Source organism: Pelmatolapia mariae, linkage group LG7 (genome assembly GCF_036321145.2).
Source record: "Pelmatolapia mariae isolate MD_Pm_ZW linkage group LG7, Pm_UMD_F_2, whole genome shotgun sequence".
NCBI classification, from domain to species: domain Eukaryota; kingdom Metazoa; phylum Chordata; class Actinopteri; order Cichliformes; family Cichlidae; genus Pelmatolapia; species Pelmatolapia mariae.
In genome coordinates this window covers 4,884,035-4,902,515 of record NC_086233.1, presented here as the reverse complement: position 1 = coordinate 4,902,515, position 18,481 = coordinate 4,884,035, and the positions used below count along the sequence as shown (strand labels likewise).

The following is an 18,481-nucleotide window of genomic DNA, read 5'->3' as shown; positions in this document are numbered from 1 at the left end:
AGTTTTTGTTGCATCTGCTTGAAATGACAGGATGTGTGCTGTAAAACACACAGACAATCTAAAGTATAGTGATTACTCATCACACAAACATTTAAATAGAAATTAAAATTTTAAACAATTTCTTTTCTTGTCATTGATAAGTGACAGCAGCTTTACTGTTTGTCTTTATTGCTCTATAATTATGAAAAACTCTGAAATCATCCAGAAATGCTGCAAATATTTGTCTTATTAAAATATCATGTGTTTTCTGAGTCTATAAAAAGAAGTGCACATATTGGGACTTATAGCACAACTTTTCAACTGTAATATTAACCACGGGCCACTGAGCAGCCTCCAGTATGTACACAATATATATGCATTACCATCATAAACAAATCCATACAGGTAGTATGTCATATGCTGAAGACGTAAGCTTCGTGTCTTTTGCTATAAATGCAGACTGAAAAACTAAAACATTTAAGAAAACTACAAGGGAATTAAAGAGTCTTTCTTCAGATGTACATAGAGTATTATTAATACAATCATTATCATATGAAAAAGAAACAAATCTGGAAATTTTTCAATTCAGAATTTTTTATCAGTGAATTTGTAACAATGAGCAGCAGAAAGCTGTCTGGACACTTTAACTCTGAAGGTTTGAAATCCAAAACGGAAAAAGTAGCTCATGCTATGTAGGTGTAAACAGATTTTAAGTTTCCTGCCACAAATGTGGGCACGTCTAACATTAAGACTGATGAACACACTCAGAGAGCAACTGTGAGTTCAGCATATTTCCCGAGGAAACTTTGGCATGTAGCCTGGAGCAGCCAGGGATTTAAGCACCGACCTGTTGATCAGCTAGACGACCTGTTTGTCTCTGAGATACAGACAGCTAAACCCAATTGTTAAATAAATGGATCAGTGGTACCAGCAGTCTGCATGCCTACATGATTTATTTTTTTATTATTATATTATTTATAATTTAAAAAAATAAATAAATGAAATGAAAAGCCTTATGTGGGCCGATCTGACAGCTCTCAATGAGATGGTTTTTCTTCGATTCCCCCCCCAGTTTCAGCACATCCTATTCCTTCTTTACTGCCTCTTTGATACAAACACTAATGCAGTGGTGTCCAAACCCAGGCCTCAAGGGCCAGTGTCCTGCAAATTTTAGATGTGTCCTTGATCCAAAACAGCAGATTTAAATGGGTAAATTACCTTCTCAACATGTCTTGAAGTTCTCCAGAGGCCTGGCAATGAACTAATCATTTGATTCAGGTGTGCTGACCCAGGGTGAAATTTAAAACCTGCAGGACACCGGCCCTTGAGGCCTCGAGTTGGCCAAGCCTGCACTAATGTTTGCCACAGTAATGTACAGGGTGGGCCATTTATATGAATACACCGTAATAAAATGGGAATGGTTGGTGATATTAAAGTCCTGTTTGTGGCACATTAGTATATGTGAGGGGGCAAACTCCTCAAGATGGGTGGTGACCATGGTGGCCATTTAGAAGTCGGCCATCTTGGATACAACTTTTGTTTTTTCAATAGGAAGAGGGCCATGTGACACATCAAACGTATTGGTAATGTCACAAGAAAAACAATGGTGTGCTTGGTTTCAACGTAACTTTATTCTTTCATCAGTTATTTACAAGTTTCTGACCACTTATAAAATGTGTTCAATGTGCTGCCCATTGTGTTGGATTGTCAATGCAACCCTCTTCTCCCACTCTTCACACACTGATAGCTTCACACCATAGACAATTGCCTTCAGATGACCCCAAAGATAAAAGTCTAAGGGGGTCAGATCGGGAGACCTTGGGGGCCATTCAACTGGCCCACGACGACCAATCCACTTTCCAGGAAACTGTTCATCTAGGAATGCTCGGACCTGGCACCCATAATGTGGTGGTGCACCATCTTGCTGGAAAAACTCAGGGAAGCCAGCTTCAGTGCATAAAGAGGGAAACACATCATCATGTAGCAATTTCAAATATCCAGTGGCCTTGAGGTTTCCATTGATGAAGAATGGACCCACTATCGTTGTACCCCATATACCACACCAAACCATCACTTTTGTTGTTCCAACAGTCTTGGAGGGATCCATCCAATGTGGGTTAGTGTCAGACCAATAGTGGTGGTTTTGTTTGTTAACGTCACCATTCACATAAAAGTTTGCCTCATCACTGAACAAAATCTTCTGCATGAACTGAGGGTCCTGTTCCAATTTTTGTTTTGCCCATTCTGCAAATTCTGTGCGCCGATCTGGGTCATCCTCGTTGAGATGCTGCAGTAGCTGGAGTTTGTAAGGGTGCCATTTGTGAGTAGCTAATATCCGCCGAAGGGATGTTCGACTAATGCCACTCTCCAGTGACATGTGGCGAGTGCTACGCTGTGGGCTCTTGCTGAATGAAGCTAGGACAGCCGCTGATGTTTCTTCATTAGTGACAGTTTTCTTGCGTCCACATTTCGTCAAATCCAACACTGAACCAGTTTCACGAAACTTAGCAGTTTGCTAACTGTAGCATGGGAGATGGGTGGTCTCGTAGGGTGTCTTGCATTGAAATCTGCTGCAATGACCCGGTTACTGCGTTCACCAGATATCAACACAATTTCGATCCTCACGTATTAACCTCTTCGACATGTCAATGGCTGTGAACAAAGAGAAACTTGTAAATAACTGATGAAAGAATAAAGTTACGTTGAAACCAAGCACACCATTGTTTTTCTTGTGACATTACCAATAAGTTTGATGTGTCACATGGCCCTCTTCCTATTGAAAAAACAAAAGTTGTATCCAAGATGGCCGACTTCTAAATGGCCGCCATGGTCACCACCCATCTTGAGGAGTTTGCCCCCTCACATATACTAATGTGCCACAAACAGGACTTTAATATCACCAACCATTCCCATGTTATTACGGTGTATCCATATAAATGGCCCACCCTGTATTATCCTCCATAGCGAAGCTGTAACTCCTCTATTAACAGAAAAATATGTGAATGAAGTCAGGATATTTATTTTATTTTTTGCACCAATTTGATTTTTTGAGTTTACAATCATAATATCAGTTTGATAATTTGGGTATAATGTTGAATGAAAAATTTCAGTAGTAATCCATCCATTCGTTCTCTTCTGTTTATCTATTCAGTGCTGGGGGGAGGGGCTGCCTTTAGTTATTATGGACAAAAGTATTGGGACATACTGGTCCTCGATGATTAATACTTCAAAAGAAATCCATACACACGATGGGAGTTCTAGCATAACTTTTTCAACTTTAATATTAACCATGTACAGTTAGAGACAGAACACATGAGGAAACAAAGAGGAGAAGCAGAAAACTGTGTGTATATGTAAATATATATAAAGAAAATTTTACAAAAAATAAGAAAAAAAAAGTATCTAACATGTTGTTATTGGATGGGCAAGTGCTTCCCAAGCAGTTCAAAGTAAAACTCCATCACTTTCTTGAACTTGTAGGACCAGAGAATTAAACGTAGCATAACAGAAGGGTCCTGAGAAGGCGCGCCCACTGGCAAAGATGCATACAGTTTATATGCGATCTTAAAGATATATGGAAATGTTTCTAGGGTGGGTTTTACGCTCCAAGTTCTGTTCTAAGTACAAATTGTGGTTCATTCCAGACATATTTATATATAAAAAAGAATAACCAATAAAAACAAAAAGAAAAAAGGGCCACTGAGCAGCCTCCAGTATGTACACAATATATATGCATTACCATCATAAACAAATCCATAAGGGTAATATGAAATATGCTTAAGTGTAAGCTTCGTCCCTTTTGCTCTAAATGCAGTCAGAGAAACTACCGTATTTTTCGGATCAAAAGGTGCACTCTGAATTATAAAGCACACTGTTAATGAATGAGTAAGGGCACCAGATTATAAGGCGCTTCTTCTCCTGACTGAAGTTTGGTCTGTTTACAGCATCCTGCCATGCCAATGCATTTATCCCTAACTATCGGGAACCCTCACGATAACTTTTGAGTGGTAAAAAGTTAGCGTTCATCCTCCAGCTTCACTGTGTTTGTTACGCTAACATAGCTGTGTCACTAGAGATCACGTAGCACATCATTATATACCAGCTAGTCCAACTTCAGTAACCCTACAAATGTCACTGCTGTTTAGTTTTCTGTCTTCATTTATGTTGGAAGTGATAGCAGAGCTGTACGTTTTTTCAGAAATCTCTCAAAACATGTCATTTTATGTTTAGGTGGAAACTAGCAAGCTAACTTCCTGCTAACTTCTAACTCTGTTAAATTTAATAAATTCTGTTTTCATGGATGCCTGGATGGTAAACTGTAAATTGTTACACCTGGTAAAGCAACAACGCTGATCATTTTGTTAAAGATGAAAGAATTCAGACAGTTTCTAACTCTTAGTGACGCTGCAGTGTTCGTTTGACATTGGGACCTGAAGCAGACAGAGTTTTGGACAAAGATTCCTCCGCGAGTGTGCCTTATAGTGTGAAAAATACAGTAATCTAAATGATGGCAGAACCGACGACATGAACATGCTTTGCAGCATACTTTATTTTATTACTTCTCAAACGCACGGTTCCTGTTACAAAGACACAGCTGTGGCTCTCCTGCTGCCAGATCAACATACCAACAACCCCAATCACAGGACCCAGTACAGATTTTTAAGTGGACGGGGCATGATTGTGGATGCCGTGCAGGTGCGTCCACCTTCCCTGCACGGCATCGCAGACCACGCCTCGTCACACTAAAACATTTAAGAAAACTACAAGGGAATTAAAGAGTCTTTCTTCAACCGTATATAGAGTATTAATATAATCGTCATATGAAAATAAAAAATGACAACTCTGGGAAAGCTCCTGAACATGTCATCTATATAACCCGTTTAACAGAGGGCTGGCGTTTTGTTGCGTGCACAAGCTGTTTGGAACATATACTATATATAATCCTCTAAAATAAAGCCAAACACAAAGTTTTGGCTGTTTTTGGCAAACGTCTTCTTAAAAGGAAGGTGAAAGGAAGATTTCAGCTTTCTGATGAGTCGTCCCTTTGGTGGTTGGACCCAAAAGGAAAAATGTCACAGAATTGTGAACATCAGGGTTTCGGGTCTAAGACAACATCCATCACTCACATTACAATATAAAACATCTTTGTTAGCACTGTAACCTGTAAAGTTTTCAGACACCAATCAGGCTTTTTGCATATTGTCATTTATTCAAAAATAGTTAACACACACTGCAATGACGATATCTTGGCTGCTGTGACACACATGACTTCCTCCCCTCCAGTCTGCAAGCTTTAGATCCGAGCACGTCCTCAGACAAAACATTTAGAAAAGAAACTCCTACAGCAGCATCTCATCTGAAGGCCCGGTCCACCAACAGCCACAAATCTGGCAAATCTTTCAAAACAAATCTCTGTATTTGTACCAATGAGCCCGGACACTAAAATTTTGAAGGTACAGAGTCCAAAATAGAGAGCAGTTTTTGCTAGGAAGCTGTTAACAGATATTTAAGTTTTCTGTCACAAAGGAGAGCGGCCTTTATGTTTGTAGGTCATTGAATATACAATAACACTGCTAAATGACCTCAAAATGACTTTTTTTGGGTGACTTACAAGAAAACAAGAAGTATTAAAAGATGCATTTGGAATAGGAGAAAAGTGTATTTGCTAATAAAGCTATTCAAAGTACAGGAGGCAAATTTTAATAGATTAGTTTTAATTTGTAATTTCTACATTACTCAGATGCATTTGCTAATGTTAAAAATGTGTGTTTTGCTTGTTTTTTGTGTCTGACGAGATAAAGTTCTTTAACTTAAAACATGTAATTGCTAACAAGTGAACGAGCTCTGGAATGTAAACCAACTCTGCATCCTTTTATTTTTACTTAAAAGCTAAAAAAAACCTACACTTTTATTCTAAGTTTTTTTTAATTGGACAAAGTAATTTTATTGCAGGGCTGAATTTGCTAATGAGAAAAGTCTGAGAAGCACTTTTACTAAAATATTATTTAAAACATGTATTTAGTGATGGGATGATGATGTGTTGTGATCACGCTCCATTTCAAACAGCTACTAATGTTAACAGGTACCTAACAATCACAGTTCACCTTCACACTGTCTTTACTGAACGGCACACGAGAACGAGCCAGTATTTCAGTAAAATGCTGCCGGGACGTTTTCAGGCATTATCAGTTTAGTTTTGCCAGTTTGCGGTGAGACCGAGCCTCAGCTCCACCTGACCTCTCTCCTCAGACCCAGAATCATTCAGTTGCCTTCCCTCACGTACACTTTACCTTCTCCTGACAGCTTGAGTGTGCACATGCCTGTTAAATCTTTAGAACAGTAAAAGAAAGAGTTGGTATATCTGCAGATCTATGAATACTTAGCGAACATACAACTACTACTTGTGAACGATGGCTATGCATGGTCCCTGCCATGTGTTAATGCTGCACTGAAAACTCAGAGGAACTCGAACTTCTCCTTGTCAGGAAATATAGGAAAATAGAATTTCACAAACACATGCATTCCCCATGGAAACAGACAGGTTTTAAGAGATACAGTAAAACCCTGCAGAGAGACGAGCGTGTGAGCTGTTGTGTGTGTGTGTGTGTGTGTGTGTAAATGGCTTCCACAGAGAGTTGTTATGCCATGTGTTATGTTCTGTTGTGTGTTCTGAGGACCACGTTACAATGTGAACTTCAGACAGGATCAAAGGAAACAAGTTTGTAAAACTGGAGCGAGCAGTCACGTCTCTCTTCAGAAGATCTTTCCTTTCTTCTTGTTCTTCTCCATCGTCCTGTGAGGGGAGAACGAGAACACGAGATCAAGTCAACGGAAACAAAAATCCAGGCTTCAGACTTTATTAGTGAAATGTGGATATATGCCATATTTGTTTAATTATTATTTCTCTCCATTTTGTTTGATTTTTATTTTAAATGTCTGTAAATAATGAAGAGGGCTAAAACTAGTAAAACTAACTACACATTTGTTCTAATGATTTTGTTGGTGTCCAGCATTAAAAAAAAATTAAAAGCCTCAATACTTTTATATAACACTGAACTAAAAAACTAAAAAGAATCCATAAATTAAATAAACAAGATTTCAATTGTGATTCATTCATCAAATACACAATCTGTAATGTTGCAAAACCGGACCACATGATCTGTGATCGCTGGACTAAAAAGACGTGGCTCAGAGCATTAACCTTTGGTGACTGTGTCGGGTCAGATGCGAGCGTTACTCACTTGGAGGCGTCCAGCTTCTGCTGCTCGAGGATTCTCTGCTGAGCCTCCCAGTTGGCCTTCTCCTCCTCAAACACTCGCCTCTTCTCCTCCAGCTCTTTGTACTGCGCCTCCAGGTTCCTCTTCATCTGCTCGTGGCGTCGCTCCAGCTGAAGGTCGAAACATTCGACAGAGACGCGAAAGGAAAATGAGCGATGGTAGCTTCTAAAGCTCCAGGATGGAAAGAGTCGATCACAGCTGTCACAGGAGGCTCAAGAAAAAGATGAGCTGCCGAGCACTGAGCTCTCAGCACTAGTGTAGTAAACACCCAGGTAATAACAATTTACAACGGTCAGCCAATCAGAATCAAGAATGCTCATTGGTCATGTTATAAATAATATAAACCTACTAGAAAGTTTTAAGAATGCAATTAATAATAATAACACTACAATTATGTAGTTATGTGTACATGGTTTCTCAAACTAACCTCAGCCTCTGAGTCCTTCAGTTTCTGCTTCTTCTCCTTAACCTTCATCTCAAACACCTGTTCCATTTCTGCCTCCATCTTCTTCATTTTCATCACATGCTCCCTGCGCTCCTCCTCCATCTGAGCCAGGGGACTCCTGCAGATCACAGAAAGAGGTTAGAGGCTTAATGTTGTTCCTCAGCCCTTAGAGCAGTAAACTCCTCCACTCGCAGAGAAGCTGCTGCACTTCTGTGCATGACTAATGAATTTTTATGAAACAAAGAGCAAAGACAAACGAAGCCAATTTAGTTTCTCTTGAGTTGTTAGCCTGAGACTCTTTTTATGCTGGAGTAATAATGATAAAAGGTAAAGATATACTTCCTTTCTGTTCCTATCATATACAGAATTACTGTGACAACAGCTGCTTCCACATCTGTAGCAGTTTGCTCGGTGCCCTTACAGACTAATGGTCTATTTCTGGCTGGGCCTTACTTGGTGAGCTGCCCCTTGGTCTTGGAGGTGTCCACTCCATTACACGTGACAGCAGCAAGTTTCTTACTGCGGTAGTTCTCGTAGTGGACGTTGTTGGTGACGTCCTTCAGATCCTGCATATGGGTCCTATGGAAGGGGGAGGGGCAAAGAAATAAAAAGAAGAGACGTCTTAAATATAAAGAGATCAAACTGTGAAATTTTTTTTCCACAGGACTATGTCATCCTGTGCTTTGAACCACTACAGCATTCTGTTGTAGAGTTGCTGCTGTACTTGGGATCATTGTCCTGATATATGATTCAATTTAGGCCAAGCTTCAGCTGTCAGGCAGGCTCTGGAACACTTTGGTATACAGATCATTGACAACTCGATGAAGCCCAAATCATCAGCCCTCCACCACCGTACTGACGGTTGGTATGAGGTGTTTTGTGCCAACACACCGTTTGTTTTTTGCTAAAGGTGTCGCTGTGAATTATACAGAAGTCTAAGCCGTACTGCCACGCTCTTTCTAGAGTGAAAAGGTTGTCTCCTGACAACCCTTAGACACAAATCGTACTTGTTCGGTCTTTTTCCCCCAATTGCACTGTAATGAACTTTAACGTTTCACTTTCTAACTGAGGCCTGTATATTGAGATGGCACTCCTGTTTCTCTAGTTTCTCTGAGTATTGCACAGTCTGAGCTTGGGCTGAATTTGCTGGGACGTCGACTCGCGAGAAGACTGTGGCATTATTCAGTACGCGTGAATTCTCAAGACCAGCAACCTACCAAAACTTTTGCTTTTATAGAGGTGCTCACACTTGCTGATCACTTAAGTGCATTTGAGTACCAGCACCTGGCTGTAAAAACCTTTTTTTTTTAAAATGGCTTAAAATTTGACATGTAGATACTCTGGTTAAGGTGTAATGAAAAATTAGATCACCAAATAAGTTTCAAATTTACACAAACTGCAGATCTCTTCATTCACACACCAGGAGGAGCTGCAGAAAGATATTTAAACAGTTGCTACATCCACACAGCTAATCCAGTCTATATCCAGTCTAAAGTAGAGTCAGAGGATAATTCTGGCTTCTAGTGGCCACTGTGGATCTTACAAACTCTATAAAACATTGCATTCATCAAAGTGAATCTGGGGAGTAAATTGTGCACCTGATCAGCATGTTGCGCAGCACAGTGAAGTCGCAGTGTTCCCCATTCTCGACTGAAACACACGGGAAGTGAGAGGAAAACAGAGGGAGAGGGAGACAAAGATCAGAATTATTACACATGAAGAGTTCTCACTGTAACAATCACAGTAATTATCACTATGTCTTAAGCTAGAAATGAATTTCAAGCATCATTATCTACATATTTTTACACTCCATGGCTGTCTAACTGCTGAGTAACTGAGTAATCAGCTGTCACCCTGATATGATGATACAGAAGCAGTCCCAGCAGAATGTCATCAACATAAGTGTGTTATTATATCAAACATATTCAGTACAGTGATACAGTGAAAAAAAGATTAAAATTATTAATACAAATACACACAAACAGATGCAACATGTTGTAAAGTTCATTCACCCAGCGGTTACAGAGGGAGGGGTACACGGACAGCGAGGTATTTTCAGGCATAGTCGGTTTAAAAGGGGGAAAAAAAAGGTGTGGTAAAGTATCAGTAGTAGTGGCAGACTGATTTAAAAAACAAAACAAAAACAAAAAAACCAAAGGGTGGGAAGATTACAGGCCATGATCACATAGGATGTAGATGCTCCAACTTCAGATACTTCCACATCACATACTCTGTACTCATCTGCAAATTTAATGCCTGAAAATTTTGCTTTTACATTTTTTCCCCACTATTAACTACCTAGCAGTGGGTAGGCGCTACCGCCTCCTACTGACTGACTGCTACTTTGTCCCTTTCTGCTCCGTACTGAAGACGGCAGTCACTGAGGATGGAAAGTGTAGAGAAACCTCTGAACGCTTTATCTGTGACACAGAAATGCTGTTTAACCCTAAAGTCTTACATCTAAGTGATTAGCAAATCATCAGCACTCAAAGCTTCATCTCTGCTGCTGCGGCTGGAAGTGAGATGGAGCTATGAGAGCGAACTGCAAGAGTAATCCTGCAAACCAAAGGAATAGTCTGAAAGACGCCAAATATGCAGAAGTTAGTGTTAACTCTCTGTGGGTACATCACTACGAACAGGCATCTTCACTTTTGTCTGCCTCCTATCTGACCACAGCCTTTTACAAACAGACCCAGAGACACCACACAGCTAGAACAAACTACAGCTCCTGGTCAAAAACAGCAAACATAAGTGATCTCATTTCGACATGGTACAGTTAGATGACTGTAAGTTTCAGCTCAGCAACAAAAGACAAGGTTACGAGGTCAGATGGGATTCTGGAAAAGAACTGCAGATAAACTGCTGCTGAAGATGTATATGGTAGATCTCCAAGCCTCCTCTTCATCAAATGTGCTGCTCCTTTATTGGCTAGCCTTCACCCCACTTGGCAGTCAATCATCATCAGGGGAGTGAACAAGGAGGACACCTTACCATTGATGAAACTTAAGCAGTCCCGCCCCTTGGCCTCCCAAGCCAGCCATTGACCTCCTGTTTCTTCTAGAGGAGGGAGCTCTGACGGAGGGGAGGGGTACGGTTTTTCAGTTACTGTCTGCGCCCAGCAGGGGGCTAAATCTGGGTCTGGAGCAGCTGGGTTTACAGCTCACACTTGGCCCATAACAGGCCTGCGTTATGGCCCAGATTCAGCCCAGATTTGGCCCTGATCAACACCAAAACCTGCATGTGTCCAAGCTGACTGGCTAAAGAGCGCAGGGCTTGTAGAGGGAGCGTGGTGGTTGGAAGGAGTAGGGTGTTATATGAAGTTCTCTGCATGACCAGTTGGGGGCGCAAGTCTCAGAGAGGGGACAAGTAGAGGAGCTACGTGGGATCAAAGGTCATAGGAAAAAAAATAAAACAATTGCAATTGATTCGTTTTATTATTGATGAATGGCAGAAAACACCTGATGCACATTGTAGATTTTTATGATAATTCATGTAATTTTTGTTCTTTATTAGTCAATCAGAATATGATGGATGTTAACAGTGCATCAGGTATTTTGAGCCTGAGTGCTCTGTCTAATTGGAGTGTTTATTTAGGCCATGATGATGAACTGCATTGGCTTAATGAAACAAGAGCAAACAACCTTTAATCTCCAACATGCATTAAGTGTGTGTGCAAACATGTTCACAGCCTTAGATTAAAATTCCAAGTACGCTAATGAGTGAGTTCATGATACCAAGCCACATGTTACCTTAATGACTTAAATAAGCTGCTACATGCCCTTCTGCAAATTTCTAACTCTCTATTATCTGCTCATGAACCTATAAGCAATGTGTTAGGATGGTGGCTCCCAGTCCTTGTTCCGATGATACAATAAGGCCTGCAGACAATCCTCAGCCCACACCAGCCATTTCATCTCTCAGCGAAAGGAACCTTGTGGTGAAGACTCAGCAGTTTGTTTGACATCATCGGAGCAAAGACGGAAACCACAGTGTTAGAGTGATGTTTCGATTACAGCTGGAGCTTCAGCACCAAACAGCCTCTAGTTTTCTCCATGACTATTCACAGCATCAGACCTGGGACAAAGCTTTACATCTGCTGGTAGATTTGAAAGGAAATTGAGAGGAAATATCTTTAAATGCATCATAAAGTAGGCTGTGGTTACTTTGACCAATAGCCTGGTCAATATTTAGAGTAGAGTGGGATCTGGGAACATATGAGTATCTTTAAAAAAAGGAACTTGGTGTCGCAAGAAACACAAGCAGTCAGTCATATGAGCTTTAAACCTGTGGTTTCTAACATTTACTCCTAGCAGAGTGTTTTCAATATAACGTTTAGCTTGTATGAGAACTTGTCTCATACGGGGAGAAAGAAAAATGCCCTGTTAGTCAGGTGACTCCTGATTGCATTATACTGAACCTAAAAATGATTTTCATTGACTTAATGAACAAAGTCCTTAGCCTGGAGCCGAAGCTGCTTTGGAATGAATCTGTGTGTTACCATTGCTGGTTACCACACGATTTACACTGACATTAATTGACGATAAGATAACCTTAACAGTTCCAAGGAAGCTGACTCCAATACTTAGCCATAGTTTTGGTTTAGAATTCACACCTTTACCACAGCAGAAAGTCCTGGACTTTGTCTGCTTGGTTTCAGAATTCATTTGGAACCAGACCTTAATCATATCTTCACATTTTTTCAAGGCTCAGGGTTTGAGATTTCAGAAATCTGTAAGTTTATTGCAAACCAAACTGTGCAGTATAGGTCCACTAGACCTAGGTTCACTAGAGTGCAATGTCAATTATGTAGCCTATACAATTATAATACCAAGTAAATCATAGGCTTTGATGCCACTCATCCATTTTCTGCCACTTTTCCAGTTCAGGATTACACTTGGACTGGAGTCCATCTCAGATTTCATAGGGTGAGAGAGAGGGTACATATTGGAGAAGCTGCCAGTCTGTCGCAGGTTAATACACAGAGACAGACAAGCAGTCACACTTAAAGTCACACCCACATATGATTTATGTTGTCTCTGGACTATGCGAGGAAGCTGAGGCACTCACACAGACCCCATTAAGGCATGAGGAGAACATGCAAACTACACAGGAAGGCCTCAGCCAGCTGGTGGATTTGAATCCAGGACATTTTTGCTGTGACGTGACAGTGCTAAGCACTGCAGCCCCATGCTGCCAGGCTACGACGGCTGGAGGGTGCAGAAAACCGAAAACGTCTGCTAACTCAACTAAAGTTGGCATCCCAGACATTCGTTTTTGCACGTGTTGGTTCATCTGTTCTGTCTAGGTTTGTTATGTTTTCCCCATAACGGTCTTCCTAATTAGCATCTCATTTAATGCTTCTTTGTTATGGATGTAAATAGGTTATGCCAGCAGCCACACTGCGATATGGTAATCTTAAAAATCAAACACTGTTGGATTTGCCAAGGGCACAAGGCCATCACATCGCGCAATGCAGGACTATCACTTCTGAGCCACGACCAAAGACCTTGTTGTGCACCCTTTAAGCAGGTCATCTTTTGCCTTCATAGTGCATACCCGACTTTGGTTCAGCATATTTTAAAGTCAGGTATACTTATTTGAGCCTGATTGCAAATAAAGTGGTTTAGAGAACCTGGGTAAGCGTAATCTTTTCAAAATGGGCCCAATTATCTGACCGTTTGTGTTTCTTGACTTGCTAAATGTCACACTGTTCCCAGATTTTAGTAATTATGTTGGGACAACAACAACTGATTAATGGATACAATATATAGTCAAAAATATCACAATGATTCAAGTAGTAATAAATTTAAATTATGTTCCATTTTTAAAGTTGGATTTCAAATTCTGAGATCAGATAACATAAATAATCAGTCATGTGACTCCCTGGTAGATCACTAGACCTCTTGCCCCATGTTAATAACTAGCATACAGCATGATTATGAACACTCAAAGGAAGTGACATAATAAGGTTTATGTAGCCTTGCTCGTCTCTGACTTAAGTCAGTCTAGATCAAGAATTTCAAAATCATTTTACATTGTGGGCCACATGCAGCCAACTTTGGGCTTATGTTGACCGGACCGATGAAACTCCAGTTTCTGTGTTTTGTTAGTGGCCATTGGGGAGGCCTTTATCAATAGAAAAAGCTGCAAGACTTGTGAAAATGCAGATACGTCCAACATTTAAGTCTTTCTTTACATTTTCCAAAGCCATCCAATTGGTGGGAATGGAGTCTTTGCCAGGCTGATTCTGGCCCCCAAGCCTTATATTTGATGCCCCCGGTCTCAATTATTTTGTGTTTAAAGCAACCTGCTTGCTGGCCATTATTTTGCTAGTGGACATTCTAGATTGCAGGTGCTTGTATAACCCTCTTGTAGATTTCCCACTCAAAATGTTTGAGTGAAACAAGCACTGTTGGTGTCATCTTTCTCCTTCACTCTTCATTACACTGCCCTGAAGTTAACATTAGAAACATTTCTGATCTGTTGAATCTGTTGAAAGATAAGGTACCCAGTGAGTGAGATATTTAGTTTTAATTCTCTCCTCGACAATGTTCTCAGATTTTTTTGGGGTTCCAAATACCAAAAACCCCTAAAACTGTAAATTTGTTAGTTCATATAATTGGCTCACTGTAGGGTCTGATATGAATGTCTTACAGATTCTTTAAGTGAGTATCTCTAAGTTTCTATCAAGAACCAGGTTGCTTTTTTTAGAGGCTAATTCAGACTAAGTATTAACAAGGAGCGTAGGGGCGAGAGTCTACCAGGAACACATGAATGTATTTGGTGGGCGTTTCAAAATAACTGTCAACATTTCTTTTTGTGCTTTCAAAATAAGGTGAGTGTTTGGAAGATTTTAAGAAAGCCCAAGTCTGATTAGAGAATTGGTTTGACCATCAGCCTAATGATGAGAGAGCACAGCAACAGAAAAGTGGAAGGAAAGGAGGAATGGGCAGATACTGGCAGGAGGGAGGAGGGGATATACTTTAGGGAAGGAAGAGTGGGGGAGAAAAATGAGGCTGAAATAAAGTGAAAGATGGCTTTGTTTACCAAAAATGCCCTCTGTCAGTCATGGAACAGAATAGACAAAGAAAAAAAAGAAAAGAAAAAAAAGAGAGAAAAGAAAGAATGAAATAGTGAAAGACTGATAAACGGTCAACCACAGAGAATAAAACTGTATATTACTTTATATATAAATATATATAGTGAGAAAGATATATGTACAGCAAATTACCTTCCAGAATACAAATCAAAGTGAACAAGCCAGTAAGAGCAAGAAGAGTTCATTGCGGCTATCGGTGACACCCCAAATTACGTACACCTATTCCTCCTTTTCCAGAATCCCTATGGGGTCTAACACTAGCAAAAGGAGTTGTGGTTTTGTGTGTGTACTGAAGGGAGGAGAGGTAGGTGTACAAGGTAAGAATGTAGAAACAACCAACCAGATAACCTTTTACTTGTCAAAATGTAATTGGGATCCCAACAGATTCAAGTACATTCACACAGTCCTGGCAGTATGTGTGACTTCATGTATATGCAGTTCTGGGGGTAGTGTACAAAGTCTTGTATTAACAATGTATTAATCAGAGTTTAAAACCCTGCAAAACCAAATTATAATTGATGTATTAAAGACAGCCCAAACCTTCACTCATTTCTTCTACATAAATGCTTAACAGGACCTGGACTTCATTGCCGTTCAATCTACAGGAGTTGTTTGCTATGACGGAGAATATACAAGTCCCAGTTTTATCCCTAGGGTTTTGGAAAGTACAACTCTAAGAACAATTAGACTCTAGTGGGAAAAAAACAACAAACTGGTTCCTCTGGTGGAAAAACAAGTAGAAAAAGTTCTCAGACTCCAGAGCAACGTGTGGTCAGAATGTGGCTATATGTGGACTTGTTGTTGTGTCTGATAAAGCAAAGCCGTGGTTTGAGCAAGGTCCAAGGGTTGGCAGTGAGCACACTTTTTGCTGATCGCCCAGGCACTTCCCATTGGTAGGTTAATTGACGATATAATGTCTTCTATGAATGGTGAAAAATCTTCATTAGAGCTAGTTGACACTGCTGTTGACAAACAGGTCTCATCTTATTGGAGGCGTTTTGGCTACTCAGTGGCCCCCAACTTAGTGGATGAAGTTGGTCCTAGAGGTTAAGTTTGAGTCTTGAAGATTCCAGTTGATTCTCAGGTACAAAAGACCCAAACCCGACTAGGTCTCAAGTCTACTCTAACTGGGTTGGGAGGGATCTTGTTTGTGTGTCAGTTTGATCAATGCCACAGGGTTCCTTTCAGCTCACACAAGGTACTCTTCTTTTATTTATAGTTTGCAGGAGGTGGAAACAAGAGCTTTAGTGATTAGCAAAGTTCTTAGAAAGGCAAAGGCTTTTAAGAAAGACCTCTCTAAGAAATTTTCACATTACACAACGTGATATTTTGTCTTTTATGAGTTGCATTTGATCATTTATGAACAGACTTCCTTGTTTACATTTTGACAAGTCGTTGTGTTAGCTGGCAGTTAACACACTGAGTGGGTACAGGGGGTTGTTGTGGAGAACATGCACCGTGTTCCACACCCAGAAATATCATGCTTCATCCATTCCAAAAATAGAGAAAACTGTTATTGCTGGACGCTCTCAAACACCATCAACCTTCAAACACCATGCTCCAGCCTTCTTTCTCACATCAGTCATTGTCTGACCAAAGTGCAGTGACATACAGCAACTCTTAAAACCAGATGAGAGATGAAAATAATCGTCATTGCTTCAAATCATAAAAGGTTTCAAGGGCCTACATTTGTTTTCTAGGTCATTTTCTAGATTTCCGGTTTGGCTACGGAATGAAAACTTGCTTTCCAGAACAGGATCCGAGTCAACCTACCTTCTGCCACACCCCATGGGTACTGACGACCTCTGACCTTCTTGCCGTTCACTTCAATAACGACATTGCTGCCAACCACTGCCAGCGGCATTTTTTCCTGGAGAACAAACAAGTTGTTGTTTTAGTTCAGGGTCCTTTCTCAATTCTAAGTAGGCGAGTACGTACTTGCGTTCTCGGCGAGATCGGACTTGCCGAGATCGCACGGGAGTACGGACTTGCCGAGAACGCGAGCACAGAAAAACGATGTGCCGGGAGTCCGCTGTTCTCGCCGGCTCTAGTGATCCTCGACCTCGCTGTCTGCTATGGAGCTGGCGGGTCACAGACGTCTCCGAAAACGTCGGAGCACGTTTGGAAATATATGATATCTTGATAAATCGAGCAGATATTTGAAGTTTACACAGCTACATTCTTGCTTGAAAATAACTTAAAAGTTTATTTTAAGACTAATATTTAAAAGTTTTTAGCCACGCTCGTCCGCCATTGCCGCGTTTGAGTTTTGGACGAAATGCATTCTGGGATATTTAGCTGTACCAAGTCCACACAAGTCACCACCGATGCATGCTCGATAAAACAGGCGGAGCGAGAACACATTCGGGACTTTTTCGCGTTCTCGGCTTGATGCGTACTTTGAATTGGAACAGTACTTGGTCTCCGACTGATGACGTATCACGAGCACACGAGAACGCAAGTACGCACAAGTACGCATATTGAGAAACGCCCCAGGTGAGCCAACAAGTCAAGCTCAGCTACAATCCTGACAAATCAGTGAATCTCTGTGCCAGCCCACATCAGCTGACGGGCTTGGCCGAAACACTTATACACATCCACTTGGGAAATCCCATATAGGAAATGCCATTTAAGCTAGTTTAACCTGTGCAGAGATATTTTCCATCTTCCTACATTTTCAGAGTATTGATTCTTTTAGAAAACAGAAAAATTACCCAATATAACAGGATGATGAACAGGAGGCTAGCACAGAAGAAGCAATATTTTCTGCTGTGAGCAATTTGAGCTGCAGGTAGCATGGCAAAGAGCTGGTTCCAGCTGTGAACTGGGGCTACAAGGCCCAGTTTAAAATAACGAGGAATTATTCTGAGCTGTTAATTAAGCTAAGCTACTCTAGCAGTGTCCAAGAATATGAATACAGAGCTATAAATAAAGAGAATGAATCTGCCATAAAGGAATATAAGTGAAATTTAGCTTTAAAGCTGGTGTGACTTCACATCTAACTGTTGTAACGAGTCAGGTGCGTTTCCCGCCAAACAGCAAGCATCAACACTCACTGAAGCTTGAGCGGTCACCTTCATCACATTCATACTTCTGTCAAGTTTTCATTTTTTTTCCACTGTGATCATTATATCATCTCATTTTGTCAAAGTCATCAGTCAAAGTGGAGAAATGATCAGTAAAACCATAAGGACCTATTTTCTAACATTTACATAATTAATATGCATTTTCTGTTCACACGTTTTGCCAAAAGTCAGCTAACTTATCTCAAAACTGCAATGAAAATCCAAAAGCCAACGCAGGAACCAGCTAGCTATCATCTGCTGATTTGTCTGGAGACAATGGTCAGTGCAATTTTGACACCAACAAACTCTTTTGTCGATTTGCTTTCCGCATGGACCATTTGACGCTTAGAAACAAAAGTCTGCTCAAACATAACAGTTTTTGGACGACAAATGGAAACCAGGAAGCATCCGGTACCAGAAATCTCACTTCTTATTTACCTTTTCTGTATATTCACATATGTATGACAACAGTGAGTGCGTCACGGAGTTATGTGCATGACAGTCACCAAGGTTCATCAGTCTGTCTTTAAATCTGCTGATCAGTTATACAATCAGCCTTATAAGTGAGATAGCAGCAGCTATATGTGGACCTTGAACAAAGGACACACCGATCTTT

At 40.6% G+C, this 18,481-nt stretch overlaps 1 protein-coding gene across 4 annotated transcripts in view; it reads right to left on the bottom strand.

Moving 5' to 3' along the window:
- Window positions 1-3,316: 3,316 nt before the first annotated feature.
- LOC134630387 (septin-7-like) overlaps window positions 3,317-18,481 on the bottom strand; it is a 48,296-nt gene continuing 33,131 nt past the window's right edge. For all 4 annotated transcript variants that reach the window (XM_063477627.1, XM_063477628.1, XM_063477629.1 and 1 more), the window contains exons 8-13: window positions 16,574-16,670; window positions 9,300-9,351; window positions 8,155-8,280; window positions 7,684-7,819; window positions 7,221-7,366; window positions 3,317-6,772 (exon numbers count right to left, since the gene is read on the bottom strand). In XM_063477627.1, coding sequence (XP_063333697.1) covers window positions 6,733-6,772; window positions 7,221-7,366; window positions 7,684-7,819; window positions 8,155-8,280; window positions 9,300-9,351; window positions 16,574-16,670 — 597 coding nt within the window. In that variant the 3' untranslated portion in view covers window positions 3,317-6,732. The remainder of the gene's footprint in view (window positions 6,773-7,220; window positions 7,367-7,683; window positions 7,820-8,154; window positions 8,281-9,299; window positions 9,352-16,573; window positions 16,671-18,481) is intronic.